General features: G+C 35.8%; 3 protein-coding genes across 5 annotated transcripts; all 3 read left to right on the plus strand.

The window, feature by feature from the left end:
• The first annotated feature begins 1261 nt into the window (after positions 1-1261).
• On the plus strand, positions 1262-2963 carry LOC117919593 (RING-H2 finger protein ATL74-like). Its single transcript, XM_034836785.1, has one exon. It carries the CDS (start codon positions 1991-1993, stop codon positions 2576-2578), a length of 588 nt encoding a protein of 195 aa, XP_034692676.1. The 5' UTR covers positions 1262-1990; the 3' UTR covers positions 2579-2963.
• A 1147-nt stretch (positions 2964-4110) lies between these two features.
• Positions 4111-5578, plus strand: LOC117921009. Its single transcript, XM_034838744.1, has 3 exons — positions 4111-4716; positions 4797-5108; positions 5189-5578. Exons 1-3 carry the CDS (start codon positions 4363-4365, stop codon positions 5231-5233), a joined length of 711 nt encoding a protein of 236 aa, XP_034694635.1. The 5' UTR covers positions 4111-4362; the 3' UTR covers positions 5234-5578.
• Positions 5579-9752: 4174 nt separating this feature from the next.
• LOC117920862 (probable serine/threonine-protein kinase PBL11) lies at positions 9753-14689 on the plus strand. Of its 3 annotated transcripts, none has more exons than XM_034838526.1 (5): positions 9753-9961; positions 11176-11848; positions 12456-12713; positions 13287-13406; positions 13733-14689. In XM_034838526.1, the coding sequence occupies exons 2-5, from the start codon at positions 11219-11221 to the stop codon at positions 14369-14371; spliced, it is 1647 nt and encodes a 548-aa protein (XP_034694417.1). In that variant the 5' UTR covers positions 9753-9961; positions 11176-11218; the 3' UTR covers positions 14372-14689. The 3 variants fall into 3 exon arrangements, with proteins under 3 accessions (XP_034694417.1, XP_034694418.1, XP_034694416.1); XM_034838527.1 differs by having other exon boundaries at positions 9753-9956; XM_034838525.1 differs by lacking the exon at positions 9753-9961 and adding an exon at positions 9977-10571.
• Positions 14690-16157: the final 1468 nt, after the last annotated feature.

The raw sequence follows: 16157 nt of genomic DNA on the forward strand, positions 1-16157 counted from the left end.
GAGCCCATGACATCCTGAATCCTATCCTTTATATGAGCAAGTCTCACATGGGAATTATCCTCATTTGTGGGCCAATGGTTACAAAAGCATATCTGTTCACCACTCTACTGTGGTCTCCCATGGCCCCCAACTCTGTAAAGCTTCTTGAATTGGCTAAGCACAGAGGCCATCGCTTGATCAATGCAGTGAAACCATGTTTCACTGCTATTTTACTATACTACACCGAAGTGTTTTAATGGCCAGCAACCAAGGCAGACCATGACTGGTGGAGACTGGACAGCAGTTGAACCATTTCCACCTATTGGGTTGGTTGGGTCAAAACTCCCATCGAATGTTTGGTGACTCTTGGGCTTGACCCCAGCTCACCCATCACCTAAGCTCAGATATTAGGTTATCTTCTTCTGATCCCAATTGACATTCACATAATATATAGAAAAAATCATATTTTTTCCAACCCCCAACGGTTTCTCATTCTATCGTACCTAACTTCATAAATAATCAAGTCCAGCACCCATACGGCTGTGATGAAATCTGAATGCAAAGGTGTTAACCGAGAAGGTCCATGTGTTAGATCTTGTCCAATCAAGGGTCCACCCTCAAGGGACACAAGCTAAACCTACCATAATTAGCGGCTACACGTGCCACCGGTTCCACCGGCCATCGCGGATCGGGGCATTTGCTGACCACAAGATGGTCGATCACTTGCTCACGTATGATATGAGTGGCCCAGAAACAGACTTTAAGGTTTAGTCCCTCTCGGACCGGTGCAGATCCATTTAAATCAGCACCGATGTGTTTAGTAAAACTCTATACAAAACAAGATAAAAGTCCCTTTTCTAATTTCCAAATGAAAAGCGAAATTAATATCACATGATCAACTTTGTATAAACTTTTTTGTAAAAAAGTGAAATGTTTCGTGTAACGCTTTGGGTGAATGACAGTAACATCATGGAAAAGGGGAAACATAAGTAGGGTTCACTTTGTGTGACCATGCCTGCAGAGGGTAAAAGGGAAAAGATGGAAAGAGATTTTTTTTATGGATAGGTGTATTTCTTTCACTTAATTATAGTTTTATGAACGTACCATGACCTCAAAAGGTATGTCCCATCAAATGAAACAAAGGCAGATCATATCATACAGGCAGACCATCTAACCCAACGGTTGTGATGAGTGGGGGAATAGGTTTGATATTTACAATTGTGAACTTGGGATTTGGTACTGAGGATTATTAGGATTTATAAAGTTGCTGATCATGATTAGGTGGGCAAAAAGGGATCCCAAATGTATCTCGCTTTCACTATGTATCTTCTCGTTTGTGTCTTGTATATATCTCTTGACCCCTTCAAAGCCTACAATCATCACTTCACAAGTCCTGTGCGCCACAAAGGTCAGTCCTCTGTAGTATGTGGATGTGGATGATAAGGAGAAGAGTAGAGGTCACCTGCAACTAGGAATTATGAAGCTCAGGTAAGGCTGTGAAAAGTTGTTTCTTGTTCCAATTTCGATCCTCTTTGTGGGTTTTCTTTTCCCCTTTTGCCTTCTTGTTGTTGGGTTTTGGTTCCAAGGAGAAACCAAGCTGGCTAGAGAGGACCATCTCTGATTGAGAAGCTGGAATCGTGCAGCAAACGGTCCCTTATTCGGATAGCAAATTACCATTTCTTTTTCCCTTATCCTAGAGACAAAGAAGATGCTCTTTCTGTGTCCCTTTCTAGTTGGAATCTCGACAACATTACTGTAAGTCTGTAACTCGAAAGAACAGCCTTCGTCTTTTGCCATAATTGAATCAATAAGAGCGTAAGAGCAGAAAACATAGGCCTGCACTTTTCCCTTTTTTGCTTCTCTGCAGCTACTTCCTCTCTTGGGTCATCAACTCCCTTTAAGTTTTCCAAGCCGTTAGTGGTTAGATTAACCCTTCTGCTATAGCCCCCCGAGTAAGCTCAGCTGGGTTTGTGAAGTTGTGGAGTGCGGAACCACTGAACCAAGCTAGAAAATGGTGAATCCGATTCTTCATCATCTTCATCATCATCATCATCGCCTCCTGCTCGATACGCCGGAGCCGAGCATCGTGTCAAATGGGAACAGTACTCATGAGGCTTATGTGAACGAGACCAACTTCGACACCAACATGGTGATCATCCTAGCAGCCTTGCTATGTGCTCTAATAGGAGCACTTGGGCTCAACTCAATCGTGCGCTGCGCCATGCGCTGCAGCAGAAGGCTCTCCCCGGAGTCCCAGGGGCAAGCTGCTACTGGCCTCAAGAAGCGTGCTCTGCGCCAAATTCCGGTAGCAGTTTATGGGCCCGGAGTGGAGATTCCGGCCACTGAATGCCCAATTTGCCTGGGCGAGTTTGTGCAGGGGGAGAAGGTTAGGGTGTTGCCCAAATGCAATCATGGGTTCCATGTGAGGTGCATAGACACATGGCTGGTGTCACACTCATCCTGCCCAAATTGTCGCCACTCATTGCTTGAGCGCCCAACAACTTCAGACGCAGCTGGTGAGGTTGCCCCGGAACAGCCACAGCCAAATGGGTCCACCCACCAAGGTAGCATTGTCATTGCTGTCCATGAGACAAGTTAATAATGCTGGCCTTAAAATTAAGCCTACTAGGCTACATCTTTTGTGTCACCAGTACTGAACTACCCCAGATTGCAAATGCTAAAAGTTGTTTTTCAGATGATTCAAAATCATAGTAGACATCAAACCAACATGCTTCTGTTATGGGCTTATCCACATTTCTCTTCATCTCTAAACAAATGGATCAATACTAGAGGAGAAGTTTCCGTGATCCTTGTCCATGCGCCTTACCAAAATCCAAAGGTTTTTCAATTGGGTGGTGCATTAGACAAGCTTTCTTTTCTCCATTTGATAATCTGTGTAACGGCCAAAACTGATTTTGGCGATGTATTGGTGAGTGAAAGTGCCTACATACCACCCCCTAAAGTGGGCTGAGATTTCCAAATTTCACATACTCTGTTTGGTTGGGGAGAAAGTGGGTGAGAGAGAGGGAAATTTTGGACTCTTGTCAACCGTATGGGTTTGGAATGGTTGAAAGGTTATAAAATCTGTTGCGTCTACGCTTCTTAGCAATTAATGGAGCATTAAGGTCTCAACCTACAATCGTTGAAATAAAAAGAAAAAAGAAGATAACTTCCTTGGGCTGGCTCATCACTAAAATCTCATTTCAGAGCAATGCCCCCAGTAAATTTTCCTGCACCTCACACCTTCTGGGTATGAGGTCCTCCAATCAATGACATTAATCAGTGGGCCATCCACTATCTACCTCATTGATTGAATTGCTTCTAAATCCTTCCTGTTCCTTCAACTGCAAAGGAAGCTTTGAATTTTAACCATCCACGGAACATCAGATAATGACAGATGGGGGGCTCGATGAACTCTTTTGTTTCATCTGCTCCTCCTTAGATGACCCATCATTCCATGCCATATCATAAACTGTTTTATTCCCAAATAGACAACCCTTGTTGATTATATCTTCTGAAAGAGCAATCAATCAAATGGCAGTAGTTAGTACTTAATCAGAACCATCAAGTTGGACACCATTTTTAAAGCTCTTTTTGACAGTTCAAGAAAAAGTATTACATAATATTTTATCACCAATCAGAGCACTTTGGTACGGAATTTGCGTGTGATATTGAAAATTTTGAACTGAACTTAGGAGTGATATGTATTTTTGGATAATACCTTTAAAGGAAAAAGTTCTAAAACTTTGGCCATGATTCCTAAAAAGAACTAAGATTTTTTTCCATATTAATTCCATCAGTTAGAAACACAGCTTTGTGGGTCTAAGATTTGTAAGTTGGGCTAATTTTGATTCCATTTCAAGTTAAGGGATTTTGAAATGGGGATCAGTGGTGTAATTCAAGACCCCACCATGGCCAACCTAATGTTGGATTTGAATCCTGAGAAAATTTGCTTAATGAGGGAATTAGGGGTTTGGCCCCAACAAATTGGCATCACTTCCCACAAGACCTTGTATCAAACCAATATTTGAGAAGAATACTAAATTTTTAAATATATGCTAATAAAAGCAAATTAATTACTCTGTAAATAGAAAATACAAAAAAATGGAAAATTAAAATTTGGCAAAAATGATAAATTAGTCTCCTAAAACCGCTGTACCTTTTCACTAAAAACCTACTCACCAATCACCATTTGGGCCTTGACCTCCAAAAGCCCACTTTCCAAGTCCATGGTTTTCATGGTCCAGCCCGAACCCCAAACCCAAATGGTGGTGAGTACTGAGGAGTGAGGATGAGGGCAATCAAAATTTAAAATCAAGGAAAATTCAGGGGTTCAACGGCTAGTAAACAGTACACCATTGAATTCTCGTCTGAGAGCACCAAATGCAGGCAAATCAAGAGCAGCAGAAGCAGCCATGGAGTCTCCAAGTTCATGCCAAGGCCAAGAACTTCAATTTCAAGCTCAAGGCCACCCAAATCATACCCTCTCACAAGTTCTTTCGCCTCTCACTCTTCCTCAAGGTCTGCTCTTTTTCTCTTAAAGCTAGATCTGAACGCGGACCTCCAGCGTCTAGGCAACACCGGACGCCACTCAGATCCAAATTCGCCAGGATTCTCGAGAAAATTCGGTCCCGAGGCACCAAGAAACCAGCCATTTCTGCTGTGAAAACCTCGAGTCCTCGACACCCAGAAGCTAAACTTCCCCAAAATCAGCGACCGAAACGATTCGCTTACGAGGTAATGCGAAATTACACATGTTTGTTTTGATGTTGATCCAAATTCTAATCAAAATTTTGATGGGTTTTATGTGTTCACAGGAACCCATCTGCGTGGGTTCGATAATGATGAGAGGCCTGGCTTTTCTTTCTCGCTCGGTCTCAGTGAAGGACCACAGTGGAATCATCATCCACACCTCAATAATCTTGCTGTACCTTGCTTTGTTGTTTAAGAAGTACACGACAAGAGAAACGAGTAATCTATTGGCAACTTTGATTGCTGCAATAGTGGGTTGTTCGCTTGTGTTTGATATGAGCAGTGGCCTGAATTATAATGGCGGCCTTGTTTCAGAATGTGTTTGGACGATCTGCAACTTGGCAGCCTCTTCTGGGTGTTTGTATGTATTTTCCCAGGTAAATTTTGCTCTCTCATAATTGACGTTAAGCTTGAAAGCTTCATCAGTAATCAGAGGCCACTTGCTCTTAAATTTCAGGTAATTTTCTCAAGGTTTTTTCAATATATGAAAGCACTCAGATGATTGAGGTCTTCTGGCAATGATACTGGTAAGGCTTCTTGTTTGTTCAATTGGTGTTTTCTGCAATGGTTCAAGCCAGATACTTGAGGAGTAAATATTTTACAAAGTTTGAATAAATTTCTTTATTGTCCATTTTTAAGACACTTAAAAGTTTGTGAAGCCAGAAATCAAATGTAAAGCTAAAGGTCACAGGGCAGTAGACAAAGTGTAATAAGAATTGGTGTCACAAATGGTTGGTTCATTCCGAGAAGGTTTTGTACAGCCACCATCACTCATTGTGTCCATTAGAACCTCCTTTGAAGATAGTAAGTTACAAGCTTGTGAATATACCTTCTCATTATTTTTTAACTTCTTGTTAGATTGATTGGAATGTGTTTTATATTATATAGATTTATAAATGTGTGGTAATCTTCATTTTTTGTGAGTGATGTTTTTTTTTTTTTTTTTGGGCGGGCCGGGGTGGGGGGATGGGGGGTGAAGGGGGAGTGGGGAGTGGGGATTATCACGGTAGGCAGGGACAAAGCTAGGAATAGGATACGGGAGCAATAGAATAGAGGCTAATTTCAAGAGGGGCAAATATAAGCCAAGAAGCAATGTTTGGCTCATCGGTTGATGCATCTCTCTCTTAAAACTGAGGTATTTTTATTTTCCCCCTTTTGGGCCTTAGGTGGGAAAAAAAGATTGTGGAATTCTAATTTTTAGATATAAATTGTTGAAAATGAGTTTGGAATTGGAATGCGTTTTTCTTTTTTCTTTTTTAACTTCTTTTTTGTTTAATTAATCATCCCATTATTTAAAAAAAAAAAAAAACCAATGTTTCCCTTGAGATTGGTTTTAATGATTATTAAATAAAACAAATTAGATTAGCTATATATTTCATCTTTTTTTTAAAAAAAAAAATTAGTTGTTAAAAAATATCAAACTTTTAAGACTCGAGGAAAATTAAAATATACATCGACATTTTAAAAATCAGGAAAATTTGACATTTACTATTAGAGCGACTTTATAAAATTGATAGAATTTTAGCTAAAAATACATTATTTTCATAAAAACAAAAATACAATGTGGTTCATCAATTAAAGAGGCTTTTGCATTTAAGGTAGGCTATAACTATTGATCGAGGAAAAAACCTTAGTTGATCGAGCATTGGTCGATAAGTCACTTAACCAATCAAGATTTTTGTCTTACAATGATTGTTTGTTATACATTTGTTCTTCTAGCAACTAATAACTTAATTAACCATCAATTGATTGATTTAGTTTAAATTGTTCCTAAATGTCAAAGAATTCACATTTTTAACATGAATTTTCCAAAATAAAAAAATAAAAAAAATTGTTGCATGACACGTTATTACAACCCCATATGGAAATCTCAACCCACCAAATGTTTGACAAATGAACAAGAAGACCATTCCTTCAAACAAAGAAAACGAACAAATAAAGAAGCTTCCACCCACTACATATCAAAATACTAATATTATAAACAAGCATGATGACTATTAGTCTATTAGAATAATGATTATTGGTCCAACTCAATTGAAAAAATATATCTCAGGCAATAATAAAGAATATAACAACAAATAATAATATATTAATCTTGTCACCCTCAACCATCCTCCCTTCATTCTATCTAATTTATTTAACCAAGATTGAGAGAATATTATTTTAGATGCCTTAAAAAAACCATTAATTAAAGGTTATAAAAACTAGGGGTGAAAAATTTAACATGATTGGTTAATATGATACAACCCTAACACGTTTTTTGCGGGGTTGAGTTAAGCATAAATAAGTTTGAATCAAATTCGCGTCAACTTAAATCATCAACCTACATAACATGAATTTGACCGCATATTGAACCATCTAATAATATCGTTATTAATCTAATTATACTTTCAAACTACTTAGTTAATATTTGACTTATTTTAAAATTTTATTTTAAATAAATAGGTTAATTGATTCATAACCATTAATCATATAAATATATACAATTCTTTAACTCGATTCGATTGTTAAATAAGAGGACTTTATTATTAAATGTGTTAAATGAATTACACAACGCGTTACCTGTTTAATAATAATGTAGTATTGGGGTTTATGTTTTCTATACAATTATTATTCATGTCGGGTTTAGGTTTATGTAGTAGAATACCTAAAATTTGAGATGACACGAACACGATTCACTACCGTGAATTACCATCCCTTTACCAATAGAAGATTAAGAATAAAATAATATATAAATTTCAAATATAGTTTGGTCATGGGTTGCCTATGGCTCCTTGAGAAAAGTAGTGGGTGCATCATCATTAGAAGTAATTGCATCCTTATTTGAAGTGTCACTCCATTGTAGTTTTTTTGAATTCTTTGATAAGAGTATGGTAAGAAAACTTTTGAATGAGTGGAATAGTCAATCTTGATCGAAAAAAGACTTACTTTTGAAGTCATTGTTTATATAAATTAAAAGTCCTTGAAAGTTGCATACCTCAATATTTTTAAATCCATAAATTATGACAACTAAGATAGTTAAATGTGTTTAATGTAAGTTTAGTCATATTTTTTTTTTATTTATATTTTATATTTTGTTTTTAAAATAAAAAAATTTATATATAAAAATGAAAATTCTTTTATAAAAAGTATAGATTCGTCTTATATTCTTTAAAAATAATTTTAAAACCTTTTAAAATTTAAGGTAATATTTTTTTTACATCAATTGTTTTGAAATAATTTTTAAAAGTATTATTTTTTAACATAAATCTCTAAGAATTCTTGTACTTTATATAAAATTTAATATTATTTTATAATTTTAAAAATAAAAAAGAGAAAGTAAAGGTAATTTGTTTTTCAAAATAATTTTATATTATCTAAAATAAAGAAAAAAAAACATGTTTGGTAAATAGAAAAGAGTTTTCTATTATTAAAAACAAAAAAAATGTGATAAGGTTTATTTGATAACTGTTTTAAAAAATAATTATAAAAAAAAAGTTTTTTAAAGCTATTTTTAATTTTTGTAGACAAAAATCTATTTGAAAACTTCAAATGTTTTTAATATATTTAATTTTTTATATATATATGATAATTTATTTTTAATAATCTTACATTTTGTATAATTATTTTTTAAAACAACCTTACAACAACAAGTGAAAATCATAATGATTTTTTAAAATAGCTTTTAAAAAACAAGTGAAAATAACATAAAATAACCAAAAGATATTTTCTGAAAAATACACTATATTAAATAGAATACAATTTTTGATGGTCAAATGTGTTTTTTTATTGTAGAGAACATAAAATTATTTTAAAAAATAGTTCACAATGCTCGTGATTTTAGATAATATTTTTTAATTATATTTAGTTATTTTCTAAAGAGTTATTTTTAAAAATAATTAGAGAATTATAAATAAGGATTAAAAACTTATATATAAAAATATAGAAAACATGTTAAGAATATTTTAGTTTTCAAATAGAATTTTATTTTATAAAATATTAGAAAATGGTTTTAAAAAATTGTTCTAAAAATGGTTTAAAAAAATTCTTATGAAATATTGTTTTAAAACATATTAAAAACATAAAAAGCATGTGAAGAACATTTTAGTTTTTTTTTTTTAAAGCACTAAGTATAAAAGTTATTTTCAAAACATAAAAAATATGTTCAGATTATTTTAAAATTTTAAATAAATTTTATTTTATAAAAAATTAAAAAATAATATTTAAAAATTGTTATTGAAAACGGTTTTAATAATTCCAAAATTTTCATTCCAACATGCAAAATTGTCAACATTTTATCGAGCGGCAAAGCAGGCCCTTCACCAATGCTTCATCCTGAAAACCGAAAGTAGGCCCGTGAACCAGGCCCAGGCCCAGGAGACAGCGGTGGGCCCGAATTCAGCCACGGGAGCAGGGCGCGTGGGAAAAGGCACCAAAGAGGAGAGAAACAAATAAAAAAATGAAAAGGACAAAAAGGGAGGGGGAGGGGGAGGGGGAGGGGGAGGGGGTGATGTTGAGTAGTGGGTTTGAATGGGAAAACGGGGACCGTAGATCTACGGGAGGCAAGAGCAGATCTGACGGGACAGGTTGAGAGTCAAAGAGCTATCTTGATGGGTCTCTTTGACCACACCCTCCCTCTTTCTATTTTAATATTTATTTTATTAATTAATAAATGACTCAAGTTTTCCAACTTTGACTGCCTTGTCACTTCATTCCAGGCCCCTCTTCCTTGAATCTCCAGCCACTCTGCTCCTTCACCCCCATTTTTATCATCTTGCCCCTCCCCCTCCCCCGGCCATCCCCCTAGGAAACCAAACTCAAGGGGGCATTCAGGTAAACTCACAGTGAGAAAGCCACTTCTGTTGTTTTACTGTAACAATAATAATAATGAGACTTAATAATTAAAAATAAAAATATTTGAATTTTTATTAATTAAGTATAAAAAAGGAAGGGGGGTTTTGGGTAGGTTTGACTAGTGCTTCATTGGGGGCTCCATTCCAATATTCTTATCATTTTTTTATTTTTATTTTTATTTTTTTTTCTGTCATACTTTTTCTCTCTCACAAGTCACAAGAAAAATCTTTCTCTTCCTTCTCCTCATTTTCCTTTCTTTGACTTGCTCAGGGTTTCGTTTTTATAGTATCAAATCTCCCTCTCTTCTCTGTTTCTCTCTTCCAAGATCGAAACTTTACTGCACCCAGGGCGCAATCGAGATCAGTGGCTGTTGCAGAGACGACTTGTTTTGGGTTCGGTTCGTGTTTTTTTTTTTTTTTTTTCTTTTATTTTTTGGGGCCTTGTGTGTTCTTGTTTATGTTCTGTCTGGTTGCTGGGAAATCCTAGGAGAAGAAATGAATTCTTTATGGAGGTTTTGTGGTTGAATTGGCTGTTGTAGGATTCTAAGGATTTTTTTTTTTTTTTTTAATTTTCTTTTTTTTCTTTGGACAATTTCTCGGCATCTAAACGAAGAATTTCATTGTAGAGAATTTTGGAATTGTATTATTGGGAAAATTTGGAGTGTTTTTTAGCTTGATTTTTTTTTTGGAGCTATGATGTTCTTGTTTTGATGCTTGACTTGGTTTCATCATGCTAATGGGGATGTTCAGTTGAGGTATTCCGACTGCTTTGATGGCCTTAACGTCCATCTTAGGAAAATTCAACCAGCTAATTAGTTTTTTTCCCCTCTCTAATCGCGTGAACCTTGGTATCTTTTGGTGTTTTTTTTGGGGGGGTTGAGATTTGGAGTAGTTTTGGATCTGGGTTGATTTTGATGCAGATGATTGGGTGCTGAGTTTATGGGCTTCTTCTCATCTCTTTTTCTTTCATGAAGTATTAATGGATTTGCCGTGGGCAGGGGTTTTTAGGTGCTATTTACTTTTGATGTTGGCTTACTGTTTGTTTTTATTTCATATTTCTGTATCGTCTAAAGGTGAATTAAGATTGGCCCTGGAGATTGCAATAGTATATTGCCTTATCCACATGCCATGTTGCCACTCTGTATGTCTTTAGGGTTTTTGCTGAAAAATCATTGGAGGTTTGTAACTTTGTAGGTAAACATGATTTGAAAGATTGTATCAATGTGGAGGACATACATTGGACCGTCTCTCATCGCTGTCTTAGCAGAGTTGAGAAATTCTTTTAAGGTTTGGGGTTAGGCCATGTATGGATCAATTAGAAAGACAGAAATCAAAACATTCTGGACCTTTTTTTTTTCTAGGTTAATTGATAAAACCTTATTCTAATAAAATTTCTTGGTGAATCTTATTGTATTAAATGCTTCTAGTTTAGTCTTTGTTTCTTCATAGTAAGAATTGCTAACTTAATTAAATAACAAACAAAAATTTTCTTGCTGGGTGTCATAGGAAAAGATTTTGAGGCTCCTATTTTGTTTTTCATGATTTTGGTATTGTTGAAATTCTCAAGTTTGAAGCTTGCAATGACATGTCATTTCCTCATTTCATCTGGCAGGAGCATACAAAACCTTGTCACTGGTGAAGACATTGAAGATAAAATGGGCTGTTTCAAGGTTTTGAAGAGTAAGAAGAAAAAGGCTGAGCGCACTGCTCACATTAAAAGGATCAATCCTCAGGAGCTAACGCCCACTACACTGCCTGAACCCAAACTTCAGAGCCGCACACTTCAATCTGCACCCCCAAGTTTTAGAACCCTAGTTAAACCTGTTCAACCAGTTAAAAGAATCATTAACAGTAGAACACGAGCATTGTCCGCCCCATCAAGCCTCAATGCAACTGAACAAGATGCGCTTGCATCAAATGAATGTGAAGAACAAGAAGAGTTGAAGAGTCGTGTTGGATTAACAAAGGAACAGCGATCGCCAAGCCCTCAGCCTCTTCCTCTCCCATCACCTCAAGGCACTGTTGTACTGAAAGCTACAGGAAGTTTTAAAGCAGGGAATGCGAGTGGCCCTCTCTATGCTTCTGGCCCACTGCCATTGCCTCCTTTAGGAGCACTCCGGAACTTTGGCTATGAAGAATTATCAAACGCCTGCCTCAATTTCTCTTCAGATCGATGTGTGTCAGAAGGACTTTCATCCATAATTTACAAGGCTTCCTTTGGGGATGATGCTTCAGGTTCAAAAAAGCTGGAAGCCACTGTTACCCGGCTTCACCCATCCACCCAGGTATCACAACTTTCTGGTTTTTTATTTGAATGCAGGCCCTGGATTGATTATTATGTCATGTCTTTATTCCTAAACTTCCTGCAGTTCTCAAACTGTTGCAAATTATATATGAGCATGCTAACATGACTAATGTAATTGAACTTTGGTGCACCCCCTTTTAGGCATCTCTTAGTATACACTCTTATTTGCTTATCAATAAAAAAGCATGACTAATGTAATCGAGTATATGAGCTATATCTCATTGATGAAGCAACTTTTATGTTTCAACATTCTAATGATTTAGTTTTAGGGCAAATGTTAATAGAAGTTTGAAACCGAGATAAATTTTCACCTGCCTGTTTGTATTTTTCATTTTTATCTCACTTTTCTTTCTTTATTCCCCTCTATAATACAAAATATCGCTAACGCAAATAGATTGATTTGAAGCATAAGACTTTACAATGTATAATAAATTCTGCCAATTTTGTAATATTTAACCATGGCTTTAGATTTGCTAGGAATTTCTATGATTCTACTTTTTTATTCTTTTTGATTTTTTTTTTCTTTTGAAATGTTTTACAACCCTTAGTACACTGAGATATAACCCATCCTGTTTGTGCTCATCTAGGGTTTAAAGGAATTCATAAATGAGGTAAACACGCTTGCATCATTGCAACATCCCCACCTCTGTAAGTTGCTTGGTTTCCATGCGCGTGAGGGATCTGACCAGAGGATGTTGGTTTATGAGAGGCTCTACCATGGAAGCTTAGACCGTCTTCTATATGGGAGATCGGAAGGGCCATCCATTGATTGGAACACAAGAATGAAAGTTGCTTTATGTGCTGCACAGGGTCTCACTTTCTTGCATGAAGAAGGGCCTTTCCAGGTAAGCTGAAATCCTGTCTCTGTTCTTTTGAAGGATTAAAATTGAAATAGATGGTACATGATCCCCCACATGGTCAACTAGTAACACTTCTCAGTTTATGTTGCATTTTTCTTTTTCTCTTTTTGGTATATTGCCCTTTCTTCGTTTGATGGAAATGCACATGGGAGATGATAAATTTCAATATGCCTTATCATGTTCTACCATTATTTTGGCTTGAGCTTCTATCCTTTTAGCTTGCTTGCCCAGAGTTGCATTTTTTTTGGTAGTCATAATAAAAACTTTAATTCTGTATTTCATGCTTGTCCAATCCATCAGTTCTGTAGATTTGGTTGAAATCCCATCCAGTAGGTCCTACCTTGTGAATGTTCCAGGACAGTATGACAATTCTCATGATTGGTGTAATATTTATTGAATGTGACCTTTTGGTGGGAGATTGCTTGAAATGCAAATATTTCAATTCCTGTTTTTCTGTTTCCCTCAGATCACTGTCCCAATTCTGTATATTAGGATTTTTTTTTTTTCCAGTGGTTGTTGTTCTTGTTGTGTACTGAGAACTTCCCTGTGTGTTTACAGGCTATGTACAATGAATTTTCAACTGCCAATATACAGATTGACAAGGATTTTAGTGCAAAGCTTTCGGGATATGGTTGCGTTGGTCACATTCCAGAAGCAGATGTTTGCAGTAGTTCAGTTGTAAGTGCTTTAACTCATATGAGGATAATTCTATCATTGTTTTGGTTTCCGACTGCAAGATACTACTTTTCCCATGCATAGAGATGGAATAGTACAATCATGACAAATAAGACACTTATTATTTCTGCAACTACTTCCATCAAGTAAGACTAAATCCTAATACAACAATGAAGTATTTACTTCTCTGAAACTGTCATAACATGACAGCATGGTGATTTCTGGTCTTTTTTACATGAGTTCCTTTTGTTCTGGGTGCTTTTCTTTTCTCTGATTTGTTTTTGATCCTGGGGAATTAATTATCTTTTGTGCCATGTCCATTTATTCAGGCAGTAGCAAATCTATCAGTGGAGACATTAGAGAGAGGATTACTAACTCCCAAAAGCAATGTTTGGAGTTTTGGAATAGTTCTTCTTGAGCTACTCACTGGGCACAAGAACCTTGACAGCCGCCATCCGAAGGAAGAGAGGAACTTAGTTAAGTGGAGTCGACCTTATCTAGCTGATGATTGTCGACTCTCATTGATAATGGATCCTCACCTAAAAGGCCGCTTCCCTGCCAAAGCAGCCCGAACAGTGGCCGATATTGCCCAAAGATGTCTTCAGATGGACCCCTTAGAAAGACCCACCATGAGAACCATTGTGGAGCATCTCAAAATCATTCAAGACATGAAGTATTCCTGCCGGTTTCCTCTGCAAGAGCCTGCAGCAGTTGCTGGAAAACGGATGTCAAGATCGCCTAGTCTCAATGGGATCATTACCCCAGCGCCCAGGCTAAGTTTCTCCCCTTCTCCGCCATCAAGAACCCACCTCTCCGTTTCTCCAACAAGACCGCCTGTAGTACCCGTGTCTCTTCCTCCCCGAGCCTGTTCCTCCACTCTCTCTTTGGAGGACCTTGAACGGCAGGAAAGCAGGAAATCTTCATCATCAACATCCACCTTTCGGAGGCCCAGTGTTGAAGGTTTTTGATTGTCAATAGTATGCAATTTTTTCATTTTCATTTTTTTTTTTGTTTTTTCTTTCCCCTTTTGTGATTCAACACAATATATAGAAGATAAAAAAAATGTGGGTCTTCCACCTTTCCATCCCTCAAGAAGATTTAACAGAGGAGGATGCTATTTTGTAGATAAAAAAGAAAAAAAAAAGAAAAAAAAAAGTGTGAGCCTCTCTTCTTATTGGGTTCAGTTAGTTTCCTCCTCTCCACAATTTGATTTTGCTTTTTCTCCTTCCCTCTGGCAAATGTTGTTGTGATGTCTTCATTGAAATGAAACACAGATTTGTTTGCAATTTGGGTAGAAAATATTGGAAAGGTTCAGAGAATCTGAAATTGGTCAAAATTTGGCTACTTGAACAAATCAAATTTCGGCTAGACAATGACACCTCATTAATAATATACCAATCCAAACTCTCTTCATTTCTTCCAGAAAGGAAAGCTGGAGTTGCCTTTCCCATCTATTTTCCTCTAAATTGAAAAGTCTTTAGAGATAATGTATTGAATGTTTTGAATGGCTCTTGAAAAATAATTACTAGTTGATATTTTCAACCATTCTTCAAAATTTGTCAGCATTTAGAAAAGATTGCACATTAATTTAGTTTGAATTCAACAAACTTTTCCTCCTTCCGCTTTCTTGGAAATCTGGGTTTATTCTTTAGAATCTTTGCCATCTTTTTCCACAAGAAATCTTTTAATTAATTAATTAAAGTCAGTCTTCCTCTGTATTTCCGGGTCTTGAAACTAAGACCAGATCAAGGGCATTTCTTTTTCCTCCCCTTGACATTATTGTAATTAATTTAAAATATAGTGATGCATGTGATAGCATGTTAAAAGGGATAAAATATTTTTTTTTTCTAAAAGTAAAAATAATATAATGAATTAATTTACTTATTTTTTTTAGTTAAAATGATATTAAATCAGTGTGAGGTAAATTAATAAATAATATTTTTATATTTATTTAATTTTTTATGTAAATATTAACAAACATTTATAAAATTATTGTAAAAAATATGTTGTCTGATTAAGTTTAAATCTCATAATATTGAAATAAAAATATTTAAAAGAATAATATTAATATTTTTTAAAGTTTTAATTAAATACATCTAATCACCAATCTTTAATTTGGAGTGTCCCAACTCCCAAGTGGTGAAATCCACAGAGAGAGAGTATTTTTTAAGGTTTTAATTAAATACGCCTGATAAATCCTTAACTTGGAGTGTCCCAACTCCCAAGTGGTGAAAGTTGATAGTCTGACAGTCCAAGTGGTGAAAGTCGATTACCCCAAAACATGATTGGCGTACGTAGACGGTACACGTTACAGTCTGAGCAGAGTAGAATCCAATGTGGATCCACAAGAATGACTTTGTAGGGTTCAGTACTTGTGGGTGGCTGACATCAGAGCAGTGCTGTAGGTTTTGAACATTGGCCAATTACCCAGGTAAATAGTAAATTAAAAACACCTTGTCTGTAGTTGAAAATGGATGACTCGAAGGTTCAATTATGATATTTTCCATTTTTTTAATTATTAACTCAAATAATCAAATTCTATCACATCATAAAGCATTCAAATTCAAATTTTATAGATGGTCGACCACAAAAGTCAATGTAGTTTGAAATTTTGTAATCTTTCTTTGGGTATAAGTGATGATTATTTAGTTACAATACATTTTTTTTAGTTCATATTTATTTTAAGATAATTTTGGAGTACAATTGATTTGAGTCATCAAATTTGATGTAAGTATGCATATTTGTTACGATAAA

The sequence above is a fragment of the Vitis riparia genome, chromosome 8 (assembly GCF_004353265.1).
Source record: "Vitis riparia cultivar Riparia Gloire de Montpellier isolate 1030 chromosome 8, EGFV_Vit.rip_1.0, whole genome shotgun sequence".
Classification (NCBI taxonomy): domain Eukaryota; kingdom Viridiplantae; phylum Streptophyta; class Magnoliopsida; order Vitales; family Vitaceae; genus Vitis; species Vitis riparia.